The following is a 27,841-nucleotide window of genomic DNA, read 5'->3' as shown; positions in this document are numbered from 1 at the left end:
AGTGACAATATTGTGCAATGACATATCGGATAACTCTTACGATTACACAACGGAGTTGTGTACTGAGAGTCATAAAGGTGACCTCTTTTGGCTTCATGTAGATAAATTTCGAGATTTTGTAGAAGCGTTACATTCCACAGTATTTAAATTCATTGATTACAAACATTGATACTTTGTATCAATTCCTAAAGAAATCCGTCTTTTAATTAAATTAAGTTATTTATGTATCGTGCGTTACAGTTTTGAAGAATTTGTGTAACACATTTGATTGTATATGATGTTATATTTGTTTTTAATCATTGTTACAGTCATTATGTCTTGTTTTATCAAACCATTTTATCGAATGGTCCCGTACTTTGTATAAAATTGGAAGGAAAAACAATTACGTGACATTTACGTAATAATGCAGTTAAAATAAATCGTTGCTGTGAGGTTTTTACGTTCCAAAAACACGAATTGAAATGAACAGAAGTCTTAATAATTTAAGGAAACAACACCTTGAATAGGGTTCCCCATAAGTCATCTCGTACGATTACATACAGTTGGATACAGCAGGCCATTTTACTCAACTCGTACGGTTCTTAACTATGAGAGGACATATGTGAATGGCTAGGACTCGAGATAAGGCAAGTTTTGTTCCACGATCACTGATAACATGGATTGACGTTAAAGGACCGTTAAAGGACCGTTCAATATGGTGGACTTGAAAACAATACTGTTCATTGTGTGTCTGAGCCTATGCATAACGTGTACGTATTACATCTTATTAATGCATAACATAAGAATGCTGTGTAACGTAAAAGATTTTCAAAAGTTTTACTTAGTGGCATTGCTTACAAGGTCAGTTTGAAATGCGACATACGATTCACTAAGTCGGGTGTTGACACACGTACTATAATGTAGATAAGCTGATAGATAAATGTATATTATATATTGCAGAGATATGAAATTGAGAGTTGCTCTTAGAAAATATTGTAAAATTTGTGAAAATTTGGTTTGATTTTGGTTTTATTAAGGTCTTCTAAAACATTTTTCACACGAATAACAGATTTGATGTGTATGAAATAGTAAAACAATTTTATCGTGGCTAGTGTTGTAGTTTGGGAAACGATTGCCACAATTTTACCAATATTTTATTTTTGCGTATCTTATGAATCGCGATGTGCTGCATTCCTTGTTTCAGCATGCGAATCAACGTTTACGTTTGCCTCTTCATACTCTGACCACGTGGTGTTACAGAAGGGAACACGTGGTACAATTGTATGGGGCAAGTCTTCGAAGCTTGGCGATACCGTTCATGTTTCATTAAATGGTCATGAGGTTGCTCATAGTAACGTTACTCATGATGCATACGGCGGGCTGATTTGGATGGTTAAGGTAGTTATGACGTCACATCATTATGGTCCATATAACCTGACCGCAAGGTCAAGTCTAGGGGCGATAACTCTTCATGACGTAATGTTTGGTGATGTGTGGTTGTGCTCTGGCCAAAGCAACATGGAATTTACTCTAAGTAAGGTAAATATATAAAAAAAACAAATCCTAGGTGTCTTTAAGTTAATATACTTTCAGTAAATTGATGTCAGTACATTGATTTCATTATTTTGATATGATGACAAAGAAAAGAAAATTGCCGTTATGGTCATTACGTCTCTACTTGAAAATATAAAATGTCTAATAATGCGCAAGTCATATTGTAAACCTACACAATTGTTAGCTTGAATGGAAGACAGGTATTCATTTATCTTCATCGAAAGGCTGTTTTTTTGTGTGAATACATAACAACCCCTATAGCTATAGGTATACAGACATAACGTTACCTAAATCATTAAAGGTAATATCTTTATTGTAATAAGCTGATACAAATCTCTCTCTCTCTCTCTCTCTGTACGCATTTGGTAGAAATGTTCACATCCGTGTCTCTTTCTGACTAACAGCTTATCAACGACACTTCTGAATACGCGGACGCCTCTAACTACCAAGATATACGAGTGTTCAAGGCAAACCATTACCATTCTTCGTCCAGTCTGGGGGATTTTCATCCACATACCATCGCAAGCTGGGCAAAACCTTCAAGATGTAGGTATCTGACCACAATATAGTGTGATGTTGTCAATGATATCGATAAGATGAATATGACATTTTTGCAATCGAAGGAGTAGCTGGACTGGTGATTTATTATCTTATCACGGTGTTTGATCCAAACAATGATTTTCGTTTTCGAAAATGTGTTTAGCACAGTGCACTCAAATGATATCAAACTGTCTGATAATGATTTTAAATCTGTACTGACAAATTTTATGAAAACAAATTAGGAAAATAAATGGCCTGAATAAATAACATTAAGTTATTTTGCGCTATATTCAACCTAATGTAAGTTCATGTGCAACAGGTCTAGCAGACCGCAGAGAGGCAGCTATACTCTCCTTCCTTAACATAATATTAACTTTATTTATTTTACAACAATTATGAAACAAGTTTTTGCAACTTAAATTAATCATTCTTGTTGGCCTGGATGTTAGCGCGGGGGTCTTAATATGTGTGTGTGTGTGGCCAACATTGCAACATTTGGGAACTTTATGTCTTATCTCTACTTTCTAAAAATAAGTGTGTTTCCTAGCGCCTTGTTTGGCAATGCCTTACTTTTTGCCTTTCTGTTGAGCTTTTGCCCAGTCCGGGACATACAAAAATCCTTAACAATGATAGTTGTCATTCCCTACTTAACATTTGGCATTTAGGTTAACCCTTTGTCAATATAATGTGACAAGGTGGAATACTGCTCTGGGTACCTGTGGCATAGTATCTTACTGAGGTAGCACTGTAACGTCAGCATCAGATCCGCGCAATCGCAAGGAGATGCATTCATCAACATACCCTGCCTCAAGCATACATTAACATAGGCACGCATACATTAAACACATTCAGTACATCACATGATAATTTTTAAGTAAGCTATTGGAAAACTACCCTTGTATTTGGTATAGTTAGCATCCGCCCTTGACAACGGGAACTATACCTGGAGACAGGCACTGTACCTTTGTTTTGAACCGCTGAGACGGCGGGAAAAGTAGCGTGGCGCTAAGAGTTGCGCCCCTTCTCCTAGGGTGCGCTATATATATTCTACTTTCACTTCATTGTTAGTTGTCGTCTGCCAAAATGGCTTCGAATTTCGGGACCAGAAATGCCGATTGCTTCGCAGAGGTTCAGCAATGCATAAAGACGAAGCAGACGAAACCATTTGACGTCACAGTCCTTAAAAGACTTCCTACTGAAAAGGGGGACCGTATGTGACCTAGCGGTGATTCAAACGACTGAATTGAATACGCAACAAAAAAAAGGAGATCTACATATCTTATTGACATTTGTTGTTCATTATGAAATATGTTACTTTTTATTGTCAAATGACAGTCTTGTGATGTACTAAATATATTATGGCCCTTTCCCGAGGGGACTGTTCTCTTATAGTGTTGTCTAACGGCTAGGGCACTATACCTCCTCAGACAACACTATAAGAGAACAGTGCCCTGGGGAAAGGGCCATAATAGAATAGTAGACACGTCTTTATATTACCTTAGCTGTTAACAGTATGATAAACAAAATAATACCAAACCGAATTTGTCCTCTCGCGACTGTGCTTAGGTCATAACTAGGTCACACAAAGATACAACCTTATTTGTATGCATGTGATTAAACATTAACAGTTTATGTTTGCAGGCGCTAATTTTAAACAAACAACCGACAGACTATAATACACTGCTTACGAAAAGCTTATTTGATACAGTTTCTTTGCTATCAATATATGATTATTTACACTCAATTGATCTTTAAAACAAGTAATGATATATTTTATAACCAACTCGTTCCCTGTTGATGAACCTGCATTTGTATACCTTTTTACTTTTCCAATTTCAAGTTCGAAGTCCTCACGTTTTCAAATCTTTCTTTATACAGTGTTGTTTCACCCTAAATGACAAAAACAAAACAAAATAACCAATGTGTGTGCTATTGATGTTTTTTTCATCTTTTACACATTTTACCATTTTAATTTTTTGCTGGTTGTATTAGTTTTTGTGAATATTTCTTTTAATAGTATTATTTGCCCTAAATGACTCACATTGTCAATGACCGTAATACAAACAAAAATGTCGAAATAGCCGAAGATAACTGAAACCACAATTTTTTTTTATTTATTCGCAAGTAATCTTGTACAAGTACGTTTGAACGAACACATTATGGTTTTCATTGTATCTATTGTGTGATCGCTGCCGACGATTTCTTTTGTATATTTACAAATACAAGCTACAATATGTAATTTCAAGTTTTCATTTAAAACATTCAAATGCTTTAATTTTTCCTTAAAATAAGCAATAAAATTTCATCTCTAAAATCATTAAATAAATGTCTTCTTTATACGAGCATACGAAGACAGGAATACGCAGTACAATATATGAAAAATGATTTTTCAATTTCAATGGATGATACTTTAAGGCCAGTTTTACGTAATTGTATTTGATATATTTAAATGTGGAATAAACTTGATACTTCATATTTAAATGAATGACAAATATATTTCTCTTTTACCTATTACAATTTTTATCCGATGGATTTTTATGTGTAATGGCAAATAAAGCGGGTGCCTAGGAGGCACTACCGAAATGAAAGACCAAGTCATAACTTGAACGAAAACTCCATTAACCACCGACAGAGACAAACTGGAACGACCTCAGACAAAATCGAAAATGCACACAACAGGGTCAACCCGCTGAGTTTGGTAATAATCTTAATGTATATGTTAACCCCATAATCACCTGCCCCGTTGTCTACAAGACTGGTAACTACGGAAACAATAGATCGGGAAATGGTCAAAAACGCTGCGAAATGTCAATTTTCGTTGTTTGCCTACACTTTACAGGATAAAGCTATCTTGTATGATTATTTTCTAAACTCATCTCCAATACATCACTGGTTTTGTTTTGTTAGGCTTTCATGTTGAATGTTTACCAAGGTGAGGAAGTCAAAGGGTTCTGTCCCCAGGCCGGGCCATACAAAGTTCTTTTAATAGTAGTTGTTATTCTCTGATTAACATTAAGCATTTAGGGTAATGACAACAACTGGTTCATCCGTTGTCAATATGATGTGACTGGGAGGAATGCTGCGCTGGATGCCTTTGGTATGATATTTCCGTGAGGAATCATTATAAAGTCGGAATCGGACTCGCGCTATTACAAGGAAGAAACTCCAGCACACACACGCATACACAACACACATGGAAACATGTCCTTAAATTACCTTAGTTGTTCATTGGACATCAAATCCGGCAAAACCAAAAACTGGTACAGACATAATTATATATATCTTGATTAACAATTTTTGAAAATAAAACACGAACAATCGATCAGGGGAAACCAACATTTTACATTTAACAATTACAATCAAACATTATTGGTAGTTGTTGAAATCATGCATTAGGTATGATATGAAGGCATGTAGTTGAAGACCGACACTTATATGTATAGAGTTGTACCGATATATAATGTGATATTAGTTTCGGGCAATTTTAGATTGGCTCCGTGAAAATCCTATTTTTTGTATGCTAAAGAGTGTTTGTATAATTATTTTCAGTTCAAAAACCATCAAAAACTGATAAAGGATATAGTGTCTTCAAATGATGTCAATCTCGACATTATATTCAAAAGAAAGTACACAGATTTTCTCTAAAAAACACTTAAAGTTTTCTACCTCCCGACTCATTTGTACTGGGAGTTGGTAAACAGTTTTTGGTAACCCACTAGTGAGTAGCATCACGAACGAAATTTCATCGGTCAATCTTCTAATTATGACGTCAAGTAACAATGCTTTGCGAAGTCATCTGCTATTGTAATGTCATAGTTCATGGCGATTGTTTCCGTGATCGGAAACAAGAATAGTGTTTACAAAAAAGAACATGGGTTGGGTTTCTGGAACATTAATATGATAATAATAATAATTCTAATTCGAGGCTCTGATAAAACGCTTTAAGTGTGTGTGTGTGTGTGTTGGGGGGGGGGGGGGGGGGGGGGGGGGGGGATTGTGAGTTTTTTTACTTAGTTTTCGAATTGTATCAAGAGGTGTAAAGAGTGCTATAACAATTTGAAAATTAACTTAAGAGAGTTAGACAAACATGATATATGGTTGATTATCATTTTTGTCTAACTCTTTAAGTTAATTTTCAAATTGTTATAGCACTCTTTACACCTCCTGATACAATTCGAAAACTAAGTAACTTTAGTTGGATAAACATGATAACCAACTACGTATGTACAATCATTGAGGAACCACTATTTCTTATTATCTGAATCAATGTAATAAAAAACATCTGATTTATCAATGTTAATTTACCTCTTTCGTTCTTTTTTATTATCAATGTGAAGTAACTCAATTAACAATTGACAATTAAAAAAGAAACATGTTCAATGTCATTTATATGACTTTGCGTGATTTTACAATTTGTTGATCATTCATTGACCTTGAACAATATCTGGGTTTGCGGGACGTTTAGCCTGTTATAAACATCCTCTCAAATGATTCACATCTACATTCCCAACAGCGTCCCTGACAAGCTTTTCCGCTGTATGCTGGTTGTTTGGAAAGCGTCTGTCCTCACAGTTTGGATATCCGATCGGATTGATAGAATCAAATTTTGGTGGGACGAAAATCGAGTTGTGGTCTTCACCTGACGCTCTTAGCCAATGTTCATCGCGAAAAAGGTGAGTTTCATAATCCAATGTATGCGACACATAGTAAGTATAGAACTATTACAATCATTTCACAAATAACCAAGTAATGGTGATCAAGTTGACAGTGTAACAAAACTGTAATGTTAATTAATTATCAATTTTTATCATTTTGTATTTTGTTTTTTTGGGGAGTATATATATACATATATATTTTGATTTGGTTTATTATTGTTTAACGTCCTATTAATAGCTATGGACATTTAAGGACGGCCTCCTCTGTGTACAAGATGCATACGTGTAGTGTATGCGTGTGTGTTTTGGGAGGCTGCGATATGTTCGTGTTTGTCTCGTTGTGATAGCGCGGAACTAATGCCGACTTTATAGTGCGACATATATAAATGTGAAAATCTAATGCAAATCTGACCATTGCATACCACGTTGCAATAATTACAAGGAAATTAAAGGTGATACATGTACCAGGACTTAACCAAGCAGTTGATGGAATACTTGTTGCGTATTCTGAGGCGAGACATCATCCTTTCTATTTGTAAAATTATCTTTTAATTACCAGTACACGTAACCTCGTGACGGTACTGAAGTATATGATATAGATATTATACGTAGGTTAACCATTAAAATAAAGATAAGTCACCATAAAATAATGATTCTTTATCATTTTGAAAAAAACACACTATTGCATGGACATCTTTTTGGTAATATAAAATACAATTTCAGATGAAACAGACTACTTGGAACCGAAACACGTTTTTGACTTTGTCAAGCGCATACGTTAATATGTTTAACATAAAATCCAGTAAAACAATAACGGTCTAAAAGAGTGTGTAACTCAATCAATAAGTGTCTTATTTCAAGTTTTAATAAACATTATTGACCGTTTCATTTATCTTCAAATCCTCTTTGTCATAATGAACAAATTGAAACTTTACTTTATCTTGAGGAGTTGCAAAATAAGTTTTGAAAAGAAAGTGTTTTATTTTTAATTTCATGATGGTACATGTAACATATTAACAATAAACGTTTTTACAATTCGACTCACTGATGTCGGACAGGATTCGAGACAAACATTATTTCATGTCGCAGTGTACTTACACTGCAGTTTTTAACCTTTGGTCTTTCCGTTTCCTTTTGATGAATTATGTTTTGTAAATGTTCCGTCATGTTGTTTCAGGCTCGACATAACTCTTGCTTAGTCATTACGTTGCTAACTAACTTTAATTTGTACTGCGAATAGTATCTATTTTGCTTTAATTAGTTTTTTTCATTTTTGCTTCTTGTTTTTTTAATATGAGGTGTTAAATACATTATTTTGCGAACTTATTTGTTTAACTTGGCGTTTCATTTGTAGAGCGAACAATATTGCTAACTCGGGACTGTGGAATGGCATGATCTCCCCCTTGCTAAGGAACACAATATACGGCACGATTTGGTACCAAGGTTTGTTAGCTAGATTTGTTACGTCTTCACTAAATATTAAGTCATATTGACAATGTTATATTCCTTAAATTTGCCCATGGTGTGAATAGTTATTAAAGTTTACTAGTCACCTGCATATTTCGATGTTTTCAGCAAAACTGCCTCCGTAATCCTTTCACCACTATGTAACTTTAATAAACTCTACCATGCATTGATCTGGATGAGTCCATTATGGTCTACAGTGGTGGAAGGGTTAATCATTGGTAAGGAGAAATGGGTCAGTTTTGAGAATACCTATCTTTTTCTAACCTTCACAACTAATTTCTTACTTTCTTAATCAGTTGGCGGAATCATTAACAATCAATCAGTATACCATTTTCTTTCCTTCAAGTAATACTTCGTATGTGTGTTACTAAAGGTGAATCTAACACACCAAATCCCGGAAAATATGCATGTCAGTTCCCTGCCATGATCGCTGACTGGAGGCATAAGTTCAGTGACGCTTCGCTTCACACGACATCCCCTAGCTTTCCATTTGGGTTCGTACAGGTATGTAGTGGATCTTCAGTGAAAACTGCCTCGATAACCGTCCAACTCCAGTGGAGCAAGAGTTCTGGTCGAACTTTCCCCTTGCTTACTGATATGCGTTTACCGGGAGTGTTAGTTTAGTGTCCTTAAAACTGAAAGGGTGATATAATGATATTGTTTAAAATAAAGAAGCTCCTTGCAAATGAAATAAAGGTTTGACAGCAATAGTTAATATCGTGTTCGGATGTCGTTTTTGTTGCATATTTGTTTCTGATACAGCCTCGTTTAATTATGTACAATGAGGTACCTTTTAGACTCGTTCGGTTCTATACAATGGTACTTGGATTTTTCTGTTTCGTACCAATTCGTAATCGTAATTAGTATAATACAGCGTTTACTGTTGCTAATATCTACTGTGGTTCATTGTCATACCCTTTCGTACAGTGTTGTGGAACCTTTCATTTTTGTAATATTGCGCTTACCGTTGTTCAGTGTGACAAAGGTTGGTATTATTCTATGGCGCTTACAGTTTTTTGTGTGTTTTTGTTGTTGTTTCAAAAGAATGGAAAAACTTAATCCCCGGTAATATATATAGCACAAACCTCACTCCCAGTAATATATATAACACTAACCTAACTCCCCGGTAATATACATAACACAAACCTAAATCCCCGATAATTTATATATATAAAACTAACATAACTCCCCGGTAATATATATAACACAAACCTAACTCCCCAGTAATATAAATAACACAAACCTAACTCCCCGGTAATATACATAACACAAACCTAAATCCCCGGTAAGATATGTATGCATACATGTACATGTAACACTAACCTAACTCCCCGGTAATATATATAACACAAACCTAAATCTCCGGTAATATATATATAAAAAACCTAAATCCCCGGTAATATATATAACACAAACCTAAATCCCCGGTAAAATATATAACACTAACCTAACTCCCCGGTAATATATATAACACAAACCTAACTCCCCAGTAATATATATAACACAAACCTAAATCCCCGGTAAAATATATAACACTAACCTAACTCCCCGGTAAAATATATAACACTAACCTAACTCCCCGGTAACATATATAACACAAACCTAAATCCCCAGTCATATGTTTAACACTAACCTAACTCCCCGGTTATATATATAACACAAAACCTAACTCCCCATTAATTTAAATAACACAAACCTAACTCCCCGGTAATATATATAACACAAACCTAAATCCCCGGTAATATATATAACACAAACCTAACTCCCCAGTAATATAAATAACACAAACCTAAATCCCCGGTAAAATATATAACACTAACCTAACTCCCCGGTAAAATATATAACACTAACCTAACTCCCCGGTAACATATATAACACTAACCTAACTCCCCCGTAATACATATAACACAAACCTAACTCCCCAGTAATATATATAACACAAACCTAAATCCCCGGTAAAATATATAACACTAACCTAACTCCCCGGTAACATATATAACACAAACCTAAATCCCGGTAATATATATAACACAAACCTAACTCCCCAGTAATATGATTAACACTAACCTAACTCCCCGGTAATATATAAAACACAAACCTAACTCCCCAGTAATATATTTAACACAAACCTAACTTCCGGTAATATACATAACACAAACCTAAATCCCCGGTACATGTTTTATACATAACACAAACCTAACTCCCCGGTACATGTTTTATACATAACACAAACCTAACTCCCCGGTACATGTTTTATACATAACACAAACCTAACTCCCCGGTACATGTTTTATTTATAACACAAACCTTACTCCCCGATGAAAGATGCCTGACTATGGATTTCCGTTTCTCTTTTATGATCATTACAGAATCCTGTTTTTGTCTATTGGATACTGCTTAATATTCAACAAATAGAAGATAATTTGCAAGAGAGAGAGCTACGCTGGTTAAAAACTGTAAAAACCTGAATAACAAGAGGTCTAATAAATGTGAGAAAGTGCTAATTTGAAGGAATCAAGAGAATCAATAGAGGTGATATGTCGCGGTAGGTGTTCCAGTCGGAATTAGTTCTTGGAAAAAAAGAAAATTTTCTACACTGTATTTTGCAAGATGGTATTTGGTAAGAATTTTGATGGGAATGGTGCGCGGGAGAGGCGATTTAGTGGAATGAGTGGAGTTTTCCTTATAGTTACCAAGTCATTTTTAATTTTTCTATTATGACTATGATAGAGTCTTGACTTTCTGCTGATATGATTTGTTTTTCTATTTTATGGTTTATTTTCCCGAATACAATAGGGAATACCAGGATGAGGACTGGTCTAATCCCTGTACTTAGTACATGCATCATCTTCATTCTCCGCGTTGAGTTTTCCTTATAGTTATGAAGTCATTTTTAATATTGTAGAGATTAGTAAGCCTTTGATCTTTTCTTTTATCAGCTAAAGAGTGCCATTCTAGAGTGTTTAGCATGTCGCCAACGCTGGATGTGTTCCTAAACATGTTGGAGACATAACGGGTTGCTCTACGTTGAACCATTTCAACTTTGTTTATGTCTGATTTGGTGTGTGGGTCCGAGGAAGAACAGGTATACTCTAAGGAAGGTCTTACAAGAGATCGATATGTCTGTTGTTTGACAGTTTTGGATCCGACTTTGGTGTTCATCTTAACAAAAACTAATGTTAAATTGTATGTAATTAATATTGCTAGCATCCTATTTTTTTCTATTATGACTATGATAAAGTCTTGACTTTCTGCTGATATGATTTTTTTTTTTTTTATTTTATAGTTTATTATCCCGAATACAATAGGGAATATCAGGATAAGGCCTGGCCTAATCCGTGTAAATAGTGCATGCAGCATCTTCATTATCCGACTCTCTCTATTTTGTACGCTCATCTTCCTCACTCTGTCCATTTTTTCTCTTATCATTTTCTTTCCTTCCACTTAATTTCTCTTACATTGATTTCAATTCAATTTGAAAAAATTGCTTGTAACTTATTCCACAATTGTTGGTATCTTTGAACGCTTTCAATTGCATTGATTGTGAACCTTAGTTCTTGTTTTATACACTTTAAAATATGCTGTGTGAAGTCAGCAACTTCATATTCGTCAACAATTATTATCTTATTTTTTTCTTTCCATATGTGCCACTTTGTAGTAAAGACAAACAAATTGATTATTGCATTATATTCTTGGTTTAAATTACAGCTTCCTAACATTACAACTTTCTCAGTTATTTGGTATATTTGATTTTAATTTGATATTTCTGTAAGGCTTTGTTTATTAATGAGTCAACTGTCTTCCAAATGTCTGTTATTTTATTACATCTGAAGAATAAGTAAATTTGATTTTCCTGAACTAAATGACAAAGTGTACATAAACCATTTGACAGTCTCATTTTAGATAATTTTGCCTGCGTAGAAATAATATTATGTAAGCATTTCTATTGGCAGTCGTTACATTTCCTGTTTGCTATAGATGACTTCAAAGAAGTCCAAATTTTAACCCAATCTATGTCATTATTATGATATACAGCATCCCAACCATTTTGTGATTTGGGATAATAGTTCTTATTCCAAATTAGTTCTTTCAATATTTTATTCTTTAATCGATTCGGATCTATTACTTCATCGTTTTTATTTATTTTAGTGTTTAGTTCATCAGTTACAACTATTCAATTTCTGGAGTATCATGGTTAATTGGTTTTATTTCTTGTAACCAATTGTTACATGAAGAAATTGCCTTCTTGACTATGGAGAATTCTGATATCCAGTTATCTTTGAATCGTAACTTCTCCAATAATTCTTAAGAATTTATAAAATTATTTCTTTCTTCACTCCATATGTCTTTTGTTTTCATTATATTTGATTTTGTCCAGTTTTTCAGAACATCGATTTTTTTTTAATGTGATACATGTATTTGATTAAGTATTTCATTTTTTGTTTTGACCGAACGTTGTTTTAGCATAACCTGCCAACATTGAAGAGAGATCTTATAGAACTGTTGAATATTTTGTAATTCTAGTGATTTTGTAGTGTTACATTTACACTAAAAGAAGGTAGAATCATATTGTTGAAGCCAGTATTTCCCCCAACGCATACAGCTTTGTAATATTGAGTGAATGATATTGAATATACTTTTAATACCCTTTAACGTCTCCATTCAGTCAAAATCAATCATATTTAATCCATCAATTTCAATTTCTATATAACATGTTTCTTTTGCAACTTTATTTACATTATAGTTCCATAAGTATGTGTAAAAAAATGTTTATGGTGATTTTATGTATCTTTGGTATGATTGTTTGTGATACTTCATTGCTGATAATTGAGAGTATTAATGATTTTATTATAAGAATTTTTCCTTGAAGTGAAAGATTTCGGTTTTTTCCGACAATATATGGTTGATTAATTTTTTCTTATTTTATCTTCCTAAATTTCATCCGTGTTTATTCCATAACCATGCATTATCCCAAGAGCCTTTACTCTCTCTACCCAAGTAATTTCCTTAAAGTTAGGAGGTCTCTGTTTCCATGTACATGTACCTATGTACATACCTTTTGGGGTTTTTTCTTAATTATTTTGGGACCAGATGCCTTTTCGTATTGGTTTAAAACTTAATGGAATAGAATTTTCATTCCCAGCAAATAATTGTGAGTCGTCGGCAAACATCAATTTTTGCTTCAATTTTTCCATTTGTACTATATGGAATAGCATTTCCTTTTATTGTTATATTTTTCCTAGTAGAACATGCCATGGGTTCAGCTTGGAGGGTATACATCAACGGTGCTATCGGACACCCTTGTTTTACGGGTTGTGATAACTTAAATGGTTTTTAAATGAAGCCATTTGTAAGGATGTGACTAGATGATTGCTTATATGTCATTTTTAACCATTCTATAATTGCTTTCCCAAATCCATTTTTTTTAAGACACATTTCTACCCATTCTCATTCCATCCGATCAAATGCCTTTTGTTGATCTAAAAAAACAATACTTCCACCTTTATTTTTTTCATTGGAGTTCTCGATACTTCTATGTTTCTTCCCTTTACAAATCCTTTCTGGTCGCTATGAATAATATTTTAAAGTTCCCTTTTAATGCGTCCTGCAAGAATTTTGGTTAAATTTTTGTAATTTTGGATGCCCTCCCTTTCTCCCTGTTTGTAAAAAAGGATTGTCAAACCCCTATATTGAGATGACAATAGCTCTTTTGTTTGGAATATAATTATTATAACATTAGTAAATTGGTGCTTTATTAAATTCCAGAAAGTTTGATAAAACTCTGCAATAATACCATCCATACCAGGTGATCGGTTGGCTTTCAAATTTCTAATGGACGAATACATTTCATTTTAAATAGGCAATTTCTCATAGTCAGTTCTTACCTCATTTGCAATAGATGCCTCTACATTCTGTAGTAGATTATTTGCTTCGTCAACATCTATTTCAGTAGTAAACAGATTGCTATGAAACTTTACTTGTTCCTTAAGTATATCGTTTATATCTTTTGTATAGCTTCCGTCTTCACATTTAATTGAGACCCACTGTTTGTGGATAATTAGTGGATTTCTCACCTTCTTCATACCATTTTATCCTACTTCTTACCAAAGCAGCGTTTGCCTTAATTTCATAGTACGAGCTGATTTGGTTTTCTAGTTGTTTTGTTGTTTCAGGATTACCATCAGTATTTTTTAACTCTTTTTCATGATGTTTATTTTTTTTTTCATTTTTAACATTAAGTTGTTTACTTACAAATATACATGTATCTGTTATTTTTGTCTTAGTAATATCCCACCATCCATTAATTGATGCAAAACGATTATCTCTGTTTTTCCATTCATTACAGAATTTGGTAAATATTTCTTCGAATATATCATTTTTATGACGTTTCTATTCATTTTCCAGTATCCTGGCAGTATCCTATCATTTTAATAAAACGCACGCCGTAGTGGTCACCTTTTGTAAAGGGACAGAACTCTATATCTGTTTTAGAAACTTTACTGTCTAAATAAGTAGAAATTAAAATGTTGTCTATTCTTGATTGTTTATTGTTTCCCCTAAATGTGAAGCGTCTTTTATCCAGATTTCTCCTTCTCCAAACATCCTCTAATTCCACTGACTGGATTATTTTGTTTAGCTCTAGCTTCCCACCCTCTGCTTTTAAGGAGGTACAGTTATATTTCTATCTAAATTCTTATTAAAGACACAATTAAAATCACCACCCATTATAATGGAATTGTTTTAATATTTTTCTGTCGACAGTTTCTGTCGTATTGCATTAAAGAATGCTTGTTTACTTTTAGTATCACTCGGTGCATATATGTTACATAAAGTTATTTTCACATTTTCATGCTCAAAAATTAAAATAATATATCTACCTTCTTTGTCAGTTTCAATACATAATGTTTTTAAAATTAAACCACGTTTAGCTAATATTGCAACTCCTCTAGAAGAGGATGTACCTCTTGAGAAAACACATTCCCCATTCCACTCTCTTTTCTATTTAAGCATATTACTTTTATCACCACAATGAACTTCTTTGGCATAAAATGTATCTGCTTCAATTTTCCGAAACCATTAAAATAAATTTCTTAGTTTTCCAGAATTATTAAGACCATTAACATTGATGGTGTATATTAAAAGAGCCATAGAAAATCATTGGAAAAGTAATATTCTCAATACCTTATCATTTTTCAAATGAATGCTTACCACATCGAACCTGTTTGGCATCTGGAGGGTTGTCCATGGAAATGTCACTTCTTGTTACTTTGTTCTGAAATTCCCTTGTAGGATGCCACAATCATTTCTGCTCCCTGAGAACTATTGTGAACCCCCTGAGTGTCATTCAGGTCATAGAGCCTTTTGATAGGGACATCCTTATTAAGGAATAGTTTGTCTATTTCTAAGTACATGTAGATCACTCGCTCTACATTTTTACACCATTTCTGCATAAATGAGTTCATTTTGCTGTATTGTTTAAGGTTTGTAAATGCTTGGACTGTTCTCTCCGTGGTAGTGTAACGGAAATGTACGCATGTGCGTTTGGAAAGAAATGTCTGGTACTGTCCACAGCTTTTGCAAATGCTATTTCCACAGTTTCTGCATCACCTTTATTTCCTGACACGTTGTTGGTGCCGAGGATTACAAAAACCTCCTGTATGTCACTCGTATTTATGTCCTTGTCGCGGCCGGCAAAGTCTAGTAGTTCCTGTACTCTGGGTGAAGTCACTCCGGATTTTGCAATAATATTTGCATTTTGATTGACTATGCACATTCTCTTGCAGTTGGAAGCCCAAAGAATAACTGTAGTCACATTAGGTATTTCCTGATTACTTTGCATAGGCGTTAATTGGGCTTGTGACCCATTGCCTGTACACTTTGCAATGTTATGTTCCCCTTTAATCGCCTCTACGATTTTTGTCAATACAGTCATCCTTTGACTGAGGCATGTCCTTAATCTCTTCGTGGGACCCACGCTCCACTGACAGTTCACCTGTACCCATTTGCTGTGTTTTATTTGTAGCCTTACCTGTGCGATTTCTAGCCAGGTTGTCTGGGCTCTAGCACAGGTAACACTGCCTTTGTTGTCGCTGGCTAAGCTTAGTGCACATTGGCTTCTCTAGAAATAGTGTCCATTATAACAATTTGATGAGTCTTGTATGCTCTGGAATGTTACATGGGCTTAGGTAGCGATTCACAGCTGTAGACTCTAACTAAATGTGGAGTTTGGTGAAAAATGCACAGAGTGTTTTGAGCCACTGTAACACCATTAAGGTAGACAACTCTCCTCTATGGCGCCTACTGTAGGTTTCGTGTGGGAGCGGTTGGTTTTATAATAAAGCGCTTACTGTTATTTTGTGTGCAACAAGTTGTTTCTATAACAAGGTGCCCACTGTTCAGTGTTGGACAGGCTGGTTTTATACTTTTGCGCTTACTGTTGGTTTTATGTCGGACCGGTTGGTTTTATAATAAAGCGCTTACCGTTGTTTTGTGTGCAACAAGTTGTTGTTTCTATAATAAGGTGCCCACTTTTCAGTGTGGAACAGGCTGGTTTTATACTTTGCCGCTTACTTTTGTTTTAGGTGGGACAAGTTCGTTTTATAACAAGGCGCTCTCTGGTCATTGTTGGTTTGATAAGGTGGTGCTTACTGCTGTTCTTAATATGACAGGTTGTTTTTTATAATGTGGCGTTTACTGTTGTTTACGTGGGATAGGTTGGCTCTTAATATATTGTTAAGTGTAGCTTTGCTCTCGTTTTGTTTAGCGTTTGTGACCCAAGCTGTTCAAAGAATGTAAAACAGTTGTGTGGTAGACTTTTTGGGGGTTTTTTAATTTATTTTGGTAAGATCGTCTGGTTATATACTATAACGTTTCTGTAGATGTACATCGTATGAACGCTTTTTAACATAGGAAACGTTTTTAGCTTGCAGGGAACCACAATGGTACGAACGGAACCTATTTTGCGTGGATGAGATGGACCCAGACAGCAGCCTACGGGAAGGTCCCAAACGCAAAGATGCCAAATACATTTATGGCAGTGGCTATGGATCTTCCAGACTTTAAATCTCCTTACGGAACGTAAGGCAACATCCAGACAGCCAGCAATGCTCTGAAAACTACTGATACTAATGTTGATATTTATGTTCGATTCTGCAAACATATTATCACAATGAATGCTTTTGACTTCTAAAAATGGCGCGACTTTAACAACTCAATGTACAAAGTTAAGACAAGACTAAAAACGTAAATAGAATGTATGTTATTCAACCAAATATAATAGCGTTTCGGTTGTACGTGTAAGGTACTTCTAAATTGTACCTTATAGAGAGCAATCATTAGTATTTTGCCTTTATTTTGTACCATCTGATCTTGAATGTTGATTAAATCTGAAAATTTCCAGTGGATATCCTCTGTTTTTGTTGTAAAATAGTGGACTGCAAAAGTACTGTACTATTTATTTATACACGAAATCATTCATAAAGTGGTCCAAACAAAATTTGGTCTGCGCTGTTCAACATAAAACATTTAATGAATAATTGCTTTTCTTACATTCCAGAATACATCCCCGATTCAAGCATGACGTAGCATCCCGTCTGGCCTTGTCAGCTCTCGGTGTGGCGTACCACCAGTCTGGGCTGGAGTACCAGGGTCCTTACCCATCAAATTATCATGTGACTGGTCACTCTCTTAATATAGAATATGACCAGGGACGAACCCCCATTAGGGTGAATGCTAATGTAACTAATTTCGAGGTACGTGTTTTTTTTTAATCCTAGCATGTTCGGGAAAACAAAAGGCCTGCTGTTTCCCACTACATGATGGAAAGAGGCGACTAATATGGGCCCCCGCAGTATCTGGGGTGGTTTCTTCCTTGTCTTCCATTTAGGGGACAATGAAGAAATCAAGAATAGACAAAGTATCGAAAAGGGTGACTTATGGGGCCGTGTCTTCAAGGAAGGGGACATGGAAGAACCCAAAATATGATTAGCTGCCCCGATTGCAACACTTTCTTGTCTTGTCGTTTTTCTATTTACTTTCTGTTTTAGGCTGTACCTCCCTAGACACCCATCCTTATATGACCCTGGCTGTTGCGAGGACTTTAACCCCAAAGAAACAAATGTGTCTTTTGTTTTTCAGTCTTAGTCTTCACCTAAAATATTTTCTGAGATGTTAACTTTGTTGGGATCAAGTGAATTGTAAAGCTGAAGTTTATGTCTTTTTCTGCGGACTTTAGCATTTGTTTATCTGTTTTAACGTACATGTGGCACTCCCTTAGGCAGTCAAAAACAAATCGTTCTAGGATTTTTTTCCCGTTTAAACGGAATACTATTGAGTTGGTACTGCTGGATTTCTATGGTTTCGAAAAAGCCAAGGTCATTTGAAGACGGTTTATACGGATGATGGGGCAACACTTAAGTACCAACTCACTGAATTGTCATACATGTAACGTGTAGCCATTAATTAGCATGACATTTCACCCTGTCATATCTTACTCACAGCAAACTGCCAAGACCTTACCAATATCAATTGTGAAGTGAATGTCAAGCAGTGAAACGTAAAATACCAATTTGAATTAGCTTGATTTTGTTTCTATCAGGGGACAGGACATATTACTTCCCTCAATTGAGTAATATGTTTGAATGACATAGAACCAATAATTATATACGTATCGATTGCTGAGGGGTAAACTTACAACACGTTTGGTTCAAGAGATGCATATTGACTTACCTGAAAGCAAAACTTGCGGTCGCCATTATGACCGTATTGGAAAATGTTAAGTATCTGTGTGCTATACAAGTATAAGTTATAATTTATTGGTCCAACTTTTTTTTTATTTCACTTATACACTGATTCTCACTTTAAGAATGTAAATCTTGTCAAACTGCGGTGTTTCAAACTTTACGGAATCGGGGAAAAAATCGCAACATCGATATTTCGCCTCAATAATGTTGATTTGTTTTAGAGATTACGTATGTACCGCAAAAGACCGACTGTAATTGTAAAGTGGCGAAACACAAGACAAGATATTTAAATTGAAATTTATAAATATTAGATTAAAATGTAATGTATTAAGAAAAGTTTGTTTTCTGTATTTATACATGGTAGTTTGTATTAATTAGCTACGGATTATATCTACATAGTGGACAAATTACGCTTATCCTTCTGATCTGATTCTGAACAACGGTATTGAAAAAATCTACATGTGCTACAGTCTATAAGCACAAACATACATGCATGCATACACAACACACATAGAGGCACGTCCTTCAATGACCTCAGCTGTTGGAAGGACATTAAAGCCTGTACCAATAACCAAACATAATGTCCTTCCAATAGCTAACGTGCCTCTGTGTGTGTTGTGTATGCGTGCATGTGTGTTTGCGCTTATAGACTGTAGCACATGTAGATTTTTTTCAATACCGTTGTTCAGAATCAGATCAGAAGGATAAGCGTATTTTGTCCACTATGTAGATATAATCCGTAGCTAATTAATACAAACTACCATGTATAAATACAGAAAACAAACTTTTCTTAATACATTACATTTTAATCTAATATTTATAAATTTCAATTTAAATATCTTGTCTTGTGTTTCGCCACTTTACAATTACAATCAATTTGTAAAAATAATATACATGTGCTACAGTCTATAAGCACAAACATACATGCACGCATACACAACACACACAGAGGCACGTCCTTCAATGACCTTAGCTGTTGGAAGGACATTATGTTTGGTTATTGGTACAGGCTTTAATGTCCTTCCAACAGCTGAGGTCATTGAAGGACGTGCCTCTGTGAGAGTTGTGTATGCGTACATGTATGTTTGTGCTTATAGGCTGTAGCAGATGTAGATTATTTTTACAGAGTGACGAAGCAGCATTCACGTTGTGAAAAGACCCATAAAAAAAATAAAAAAAATTAGTGGCATTTTTGTTTTAACTATTTAAATATCTTGTTGCGTTCTGTACGATAAATATATTGTATCTTGTCTATACTATGTTTAATGGATTTCAGGTGTGTTGTTCGTATCGTGAATGCAACTTAAACTATGGAGTATGGCAACCGGCACCCATCACGTCACATGATGTATCGTCCATTACCCTTGATACAAGTCCTTGTGGTCACGTACCCCTGTCTGCCGTCAGATATGCCTGGAGGGAAAGTCCTTGCGCTTTTAAGGAGTGTGCCTAGTATGGGAGGGACACTGACCTTCCAGGACCACCGTTTTACCATAATTTACACTAAATGAACTTGGGATTGTTTCAAGAAAATAAATCGATTGTTATCTTTGTCAGTTATTTATTAATCAGTATGCACTAATTTGGATACTACACCTGGAAATATGTATCCCTACCCCTTTGAACCTTCTGTTTCTGGTGCCTTGGTTGGCGATACCTCATTAGAAAGGTATGTGGTTCTGGCCCGCTGGAGATATCTTTAAATTACAGATACAAAATGTATGAATCGATTCGCACGCATTTCCCTTAGATACAAAGGCGTAAATAACTATTTACAGAGTTAGTTCAAAGTTCAATAGACCAAACAAAACAATGAAAGGTAAAATATTGAATTCTAAAAACATTTGTATACAGCTAAATAATCAGAAATTATTGAAAATAGTATTAAATAAAACAATTTCTTAGTATAGTCCAGTTTCACGTTGATATACAGAACTATGTTTTCATATCAGGCACGTCATAATAATTCGCTTTAATCTGTCTCAATCTTTTATGACTATAAAATATAATGACATGAATATCTATGTTCGGGTTCGTGGAACAAATTGAAACTTGACATAAAGCGAGATAACTCTGCCAACCGGAATATAATTCGGAATTGGTTTAAAAGTATTGCTTGCACGGTTTATGGCTAAGCTTTACATAATCGTAAAAATCTTTGCGTCACACCATAACTCTTATTTAACAAAACTAAAAAAAAAAAAAAAAAATTCAATTTCATTACAATTTCACATGTTTGGAAAAACAATTAAGTTATTTTGATAACCCACGTCTATCAAAAATATATTGTTCCTCGAAACATTTATCTGGCCATCTTCAGCAAGTTATTAGGCGTTTTGTTTGTACCTGAATATTCAGTGCTTAACCTTTCAACGACCTTTTGAAAACTGATAGAGAAGGAAAATTAACAGGGAAATTACTTTTGACTTTTGATGTTCTATACATTGTATGTTATTCGCAGTATACTAATTATTTTGTTTGCCTATTTCCATATGAAATGAAGCCAAAAAGGTAATAAGATGACGAAATTAGACTGTTTGAATCGATATCTTGTTTTTCATTTGCTGGGATAACGATATAAACTGCCACAAAACGTATGTAGTGTTTTGTAGCCAACATCATTGTCGCAGTATTATACAACATCGAGTAAAAAGGATTTTTGATGTTGGTGTCATTTTCTTATTGCTATTTCCTTTTGGCATTCAGTTAGATTAATGGGGGTTTTGCGTTATTGCAATACATGGAAATTTGGCGTTATTGCTATAAAAGACTTTTTCGTTGGAACTAAGATATATATATCGACCATATATGGTTACAAAGATTCTCCGGTGGTGTAGATTCAAACTTGTACAAATAAAGGGGCTGAGGGGCGGTGCAAAAAAAAAAGAGTACATACCTTGGACACAGTTAAGATTTAAAATCCCCGACGTGTAACCATATGAACAAAAGCTGAACATAATGAGAGGAATGCACATATAATATCAGGATGACCCGGGAGGTCTTGATCCATCCCTGGAGCGTGGAGACTTAATCCCTGCGTCATAACTTTGAACCAGTTGAGATCCCCACCCCATAACCATATATACAATTGCTGGGCATTAAAAGACAAACAAAATCATGATATCAGAATCGGGCCTTGGGTCTTGCCACAATCCTAGGGATAAGGTTCTTGGGTATATACTTGTATAATACAAATGTATATTTTGTGATGATTGCGTAAATATCCAGGTGAGCGATACAGGCCCTTTAGGTCTCTTGTGCATATTTCCCATTACATCCGTACACTGCACTTTGGAAATCAGGTACGTCATAACCTGTACTAGTATATTTCAATCTTCGCAGTGGTAGCCATTCAGTTGTCACGATTATATCAAGTCCAACTAAGGTGATCACTTACAATGTACTTGTTCTAGATAAACAATTCAGCTAGCCGGTCATAACGTTAAGGGAGATAAGGAAAGGGAATTTATACTAAAGAACACAGTCGTGTCTGGCTAGTAAGGAAACGGTTCGAAAACAATGACTGGAATCAATTGGCTGTTGTGTTGTCTGACCTTTTGCAATGTCGTGGGCTGTAAGTATTTTCTCTATGAAGTTTCTTCAAAGATAATAGACTAATTGAAACGTATTTGATCCAGTTTCTATGAAATCAACATATGATTATTTACACTCAATTGATCTTTATAATAAAATCTGATATATTTTACAATCAATTTGTTCCCTGTTGTTATACTTTACAGTGAACACCTGCTAACCCATTTTATTTCAAGTTTAATGTGTTCAATTTTTCTGTGTTGTTTGACCTCTAATGACTTCAATGTCGATGGGCCGTTAAATATTACAAAACATAAAACAAAATCCTACTCCTATAATATTTAACAAAAAAGATTCGTTACAGTTTTGATATGACTCGATTTTCTGCCTTAAATCAATTGTGTTGGGAAATATGTAAAAATAAGCCATAAACTGTTTAAGTTGGACTTTGTCAAATTAACTGTGTCGTGAAATTACAGAAGTTTAGAATGGAAGAGATAAACTTGAAGAAGCAAAAAAGAAGATCTATGGATATTCAACAGCAAAATGTAATATATGATGACGGAAAGATATACCTAACTTAAGGGTGTCACAATAGTTTCCCAGACCATAGCCATCTTTGGTTTAAGAGGATTTGAATGGCGTCCAACTATTGAATATATAGTTCCTAAAACAAACATACATAAAACGATTGCACAAACTTATGAACTTCGTAAATACATTTCAGTGTGGACATTATCATTATAGTACGGTTCCCAAATTACTATTCTCTGTTCACAATTCGACTGGTATACAGAGTGTGACAAGCAAGCAACGAAAAATATCTCGATAAACACAGACACATTTATTTACTTTTTCTCAGTTGGCAGCTCGACATTTCAGTTTAATTATAAAGTACTATTCGCACCATTTTCTGACCGTGTTACCAATTTGGGTAGAATGTCAATTGTGGTAGCGTGACGTTACAGTATACACATACTTTTAACAAAAAGAAACAAATCATCGTTTGAGGAAACATATCATGTTTTGCAACAATAGATTAAAAACGAAACCTATCATTACATACTCATTCAGAGGGGAAAACAATTACGTCTCTGGGGGTTCGACGATTTACAGGAAAGGGCAGGAACGGGCAGGAACGGGCAGAAACGGGCAGAAATGGGCAGAAACGGACAGGAACGGGAAGAAATCTATTAATCATTATGTACATTAATGAATATTCATATTGGATACATTTAAGAATCATTATCGGGTATAAGATATATATGATAAAAGAATCGGACTAAATTATATATATACATTTATGTCGTTATTACTTATGATACCTATATTTATGTTATTATATATTTTGTATCGGGTATAAGATATATTTGATAAAAGAATTGCAACGATTTACGAGTATTGTATTGATATGGATCGGGCAGGAACGGGGGACGATTTACAGGAAAGGACAGAAATGGGCGACGATTTACAGGAACGGACAGAAACGGGGCAGGATCGGACTTATATATATATATTTCTTGTATATATTTAGTTATCCTTATCGGGTATAAAGTATATATGATACAAGAATTGCAATTACAGGAACGGGGCAGGATCGGACTAAATTATATATATATAAATTGCCAGGCCGAGGTTCCAATATATGTCTGTTTTATTCTATCAAAAGGGTTATTCAGAGAATTATATATTACATATATAATTAATATGTATCTGGGTTATTTTCTCATTGATACATGTATATATGAGATTGTTATTGCGATGTCATAACGCATGAAACATTGGAAATGACATTATGATAACAAATTTTTAATAACTTATACTCAACTCTTAATAAATAGCATGAATATATTTTGAGTATATTAATTGGTGTTAATGTGTCGATTACAATACCATCACGTCTACGATCTTATAAAAGAAGCCATTAAGGTTGAATTTATCCTTTGTTCTTGTACTTATTTATGTGCAGACGATGTGAACGCTTAACAGTTCAATCAAAGGAAACTTCTAAGTATCTTTCAAAGAAAATATGCAATTTTCCAACTCAAAAAACGGACATCAGTCTGGAAATTAAATATTCTATATGTAAATATAAGTTAATTGAAAGACGTGTTTAAGTAAATAAATATGGGAGTCCATATGTTAAATTGTTTGACCACATAGGCCTTATCTGTTTTTGAAAACAATAATGTATATTAATTGTATATGTAAAGAAGAAAGAAAAACGATGAAAGGCTTTAAGTTTCAATTTTCAAAGGCCGATATGGTCAAAACTGATTATCTAATTCCGTAATAGTAGACAATAGACTTCTTGTTCTAACAAAAACGTACATTGATAACTCTTTCGGCAAATTTCTTAGCCATCAATCACCTGCGAAACAAGCCAATCATCGTTCCAGGTAAGGACCCCACCTTATCAGTGACCCCACCGTCCTATGAACACACAAGCTGAATGGTTACTTGGGTGGCTTTTGAATATTGGCGTCGCGTGCCGAGTGTACAATTTAGAATGGGTAATTACACATATGTGATTATCATGCCTGATGAAGCTGAGAAAATGAATTCACCAGCTAAACTCAAAACTGTAAAACGTCAAGAACAGATTATGCAATGGTATCTCACCGGACAGCAACGCAGTCGTTTTTCCACAATAAATGACGTACTACAACGACCATATGGTGCTGCAGCAGGGAGCGGGCGGGGCGATTGTTTGGGGGACATCCTCTAACCTCAGTGACACAGTACAGCTGGTCCTAAACGGTCACAAGGTCAGCGAAGATGTAGTCACCCACAGCTCGACAGGAATCATGACTTGGATTGCAAAAGTTGTTGTCATTGGCGACAACTATGGTCCGTACACCCTGGCGGCAAAGTCGGGTCAAGGGACGAGAACTCTACATGATGTCATGTTTGGTGATGTATGGATATGCTCTGGACAGAGTAATATGGAATTTAATATGTATGGGGTGAGTGTGGATGATGTTCAAATATGTTTGAAGGTTTTGCGTATAAGCATAATTGATCCGTGCCCACAATGCAAGATTGTGACATCAATCATTTGTCCTACTAAATCTTTGTTTTTATGCAGTGTCTTCCCTTCCCTTTGCTGGGGTCCTCATATTACTTAACTGCTACTACGTCGTTAACCCTGACAAACAATTACAGATTTTGTTTTGCTTTGTTTGAATTTTAGTCGATGCCATAAGTCAGGCAATATTGCGACTGTTCACGATAATGTATATTCGTAAGTCTACACTGGTTAACAGCCACACTAGGAAACGATCAAGCTTGAATTCCGAGCCAGTCGCATCTGATACCGGGCTAACACATTCTTAGATTTCTTTAAAATTTAAATGTTAAAAGAACAAAATTAAGTTTAATGTATCACTTTTACGCGACTTTGGTTGGTGTTTGTCCTCGTACAGAACCTTTCATTTTCCTCATTTGGGAAACCAAACGGCAATAGCGAGATAGGTATTACCATCAAGGTATTACCAGTCAAGGCGGCTGTTACAAAGAAAAATGGTAACAATACTAAACTAAACATTGGGTCAGTCGATGGAAACATGCTGTATCCAATAAAGCATTTAAATAGAATCATCAACAGTAATTATAAAACAAATCCTTGCTAGACAGTACTAATTTTAATAATATGGTTTCGTCGAACAGGTTACAAATCACTCCGCCGAGTTCGCAGAGGCTTCAAATTACAGCAATGTCCGCATATTCAAAACAAAGCACACACAGTCCAGCGTTGCACTGCACGACTTCAACGACACACCTTTCCTTAATTGGTCTGTTCCAGTTCAAGGTAAACAATACTTAAACAGCAATTCTGTCATCAAAAAATAATATAGTTTTTATAGGTTTAGAATTAACTTCGTGTGACGTGAGGAAAAACAACATATTTAACACGGGCGATAAGGTTGTTAAGCTAATGAAATGGGTAAGAGATGAGAACCAAAATTGGAATTCTTTTGAAAAAAAAAATAAACATTTCCTTTTCAATGTCTAAAATACCTACATTTTGCCAAAAATGAAATAGTAAATGCCTTTAGCTTTTATTTCCTGTATTTCTTTGGTAATACCAGCGAGTGTGTCTATTCATACAGCTAATTTAGTTGAGTAAGATTGAACGATTTAGCTTGTGGTTAACCAAAGATTTACTTAAGAGATTTAGCTTGCGGGTAACCAAAATGGAACAATTCGTCATATAAATCATTTAACAAAACTAACTGAAAGAATTCAAAATATTTGTCCTCGTTTGAACATAAAAATGTAGACGGATAAAATTTCCTTTAAATTGAATTAAACAATATTTTATTTTAATTTTGAAATGAATATATTCGTCTATTTTGAGAAACAAAATGACTGTTACATGAATATATGTAAAAAGTGTTCCATTTTGAGTTCCGTTCCATTTTTCATTTTTTGTTAACCTCAGGTGACTTTTTTGGCGTATCTCTTTACAATCATCGAGGTACAATTAGTGTTTTGAAATTTGAGATAAATACAATTACATATCTTTATGAGTGCTCTAACGATTTTGTATGATTTCAAATTTAGGAAAGGACATCAGTAATATCGAATTCATGATCGGCACCAACATGTCGACCTAGCGCAAATGAAACAATATACATTATGTTCATGGCAAACATTACTATCATTGAAATCACATTTCATATCACTTTTTAGCAACCCTAGGCGGGTTTTCGGCTGTTTGTTGGCTGTTTGGGAAGCAGTTGTCCTCACAATTCAAATATCCAATCGGATTAATTGAATCTAACTGGGGTGGAACGAGAATAGAATGGTGGTCATTGGCGTCTGCTCTTAGTAAATGTCCTCACAATGGAAAAAGGTAGGCGATTTCATACATAGAACAAGTTTATTTATTTAGTAAATACAAAATCCCCGAATCAAAAAGCTGTTCAATTATAGCAATACTTGCAATTTTCAGAGCAATCCATAACTCGGATTTGTGGAATGCGATGATGAGTCCTTTTACCAGGAATACTATTTATGGAGCTTTTTGGTATCAAGGTAAGGCTGGTTGTAATTTGGTAGACATCTCCTAACAAATATGCTTTCGGTCGGCTGTAAATGTAGTATTTTACCAGTATTAAGCTGTTAAACCAACGTATTTGTATTTGTGTTTTGTATTGTTTTACGGCCCATCGACAATTTGAGTCATTTAGGGCCAATCAACCATGTAAAAAATTGACATTCACAAAAAAACTGAATACATAAAAACCAGAAACAAAAGGTTAAGATGTGTAAAGAGGTCCAAATATATCAATAGCAAACGAATTGTTTATAAAATATATCTTATCTTATTATGAAGATTAATTGAATGTAAATGATCATAGATTG

General features: G+C 34.8%; 2 protein-coding genes across 2 annotated transcripts; both read left to right on the top strand.

The window, feature by feature from the left end:
* Positions 1-653: 653 nt before the first annotated feature.
* On the top strand, positions 654-20,478 carry LOC110457974 (sialate O-acetylesterase-like). Its single transcript, XM_021509493.1, has 9 exons — positions 654-749; positions 1,184-1,518; positions 1,938-2,079; positions 6,587-6,746; positions 8,083-8,171; positions 8,569-8,699; positions 17,119-17,273; positions 17,752-17,947; positions 20,214-20,478. Exons 1-9 carry the CDS (start codon positions 695-697, stop codon positions 20,388-20,390), a joined length of 1,440 nt encoding a protein of 479 aa, XP_021365168.1. The 5' UTR covers positions 654-694; the 3' UTR covers positions 20,391-20,478.
* A 1,949-nt stretch (positions 20,479-22,427) lies between these two features.
* Positions 22,428-27,546, top strand: LOC110457953 (sialate O-acetylesterase-like). The gene is made up of 7 exons (XM_021509470.1): positions 22,428-22,511; positions 23,334-23,354; positions 24,956-24,961; positions 25,130-25,437; positions 26,141-26,282; positions 27,167-27,329; positions 27,429-27,546. The coding sequence occupies exons 1-7, from the start codon at positions 22,457-22,459 to the stop codon at positions 27,544-27,546; spliced, it is 813 nt and encodes a 270-aa protein (XP_021365145.1). The 5' UTR covers positions 22,428-22,456.
* The last annotated feature ends 295 nt before the right edge of the window (positions 27,547-27,841 follow it).

This window comes from Mizuhopecten yessoensis, unplaced genomic scaffold (assembly GCF_002113885.1).
Source record: "Mizuhopecten yessoensis strain PY_sf001 unplaced genomic scaffold, ASM211388v2 scaffold9385, whole genome shotgun sequence".
NCBI classification, from domain to species: Eukaryota; Metazoa; Mollusca; class Bivalvia; order Pectinida; family Pectinidae; genus Mizuhopecten; species Mizuhopecten yessoensis.
The sequence above is the reverse complement of the archived record's forward strand: the minus strand, read 5'-3'. Positions and strand labels throughout refer to the sequence as shown.

What these genes read in the sequence shown, in the direction of transcription:
- LOC110457953 (XM_021509470.1), top strand. Translation starts at nt 22,457, where the DNA reads ATGACTGGAATCAATTGGCTGTTGTGTTGTCTGACCTTTTGCAATGTC. An exon ending in CTTTTGCAATGTCGTGGGCT is followed by an intron (nt 22,512 to 23,333) that starts GTAAGTATTTTC and finishes ACTTTTTCTCAG; the next exon opens with TTGGCAGCTCGACATTTCAG. An exon ending in TGTCCTCACAATGGAAAAAG is followed by an intron (nt 27,330 to 27,428) that starts GTAGGCGATTTC and finishes TGCAATTTTCAG; the next exon opens with AGCAATCCATAACTCGGATT.
- LOC110457974 (XM_021509493.1), top strand. Translation starts at nt 695, where the DNA reads ATGGTGGACTTGAAAACAATACTGTTCATTGTGTGTCTGAGCCTATGC. An exon ending in TGGAATTTACTCTAAGTAAG is followed by an intron (nt 1,519 to 1,937) that starts GTAAATATATAA and finishes TCTGACTAACAG; the next exon opens with CTTATCAACGACACTTCTGA. An exon ending in TTCCATTTGGGTTCGTACAG is followed by an intron (nt 8,700 to 17,118) that starts GTATGTAGTGGA and finishes AAACGTTTTTAG; the next exon opens with CTTGCAGGGAACCACAATGG.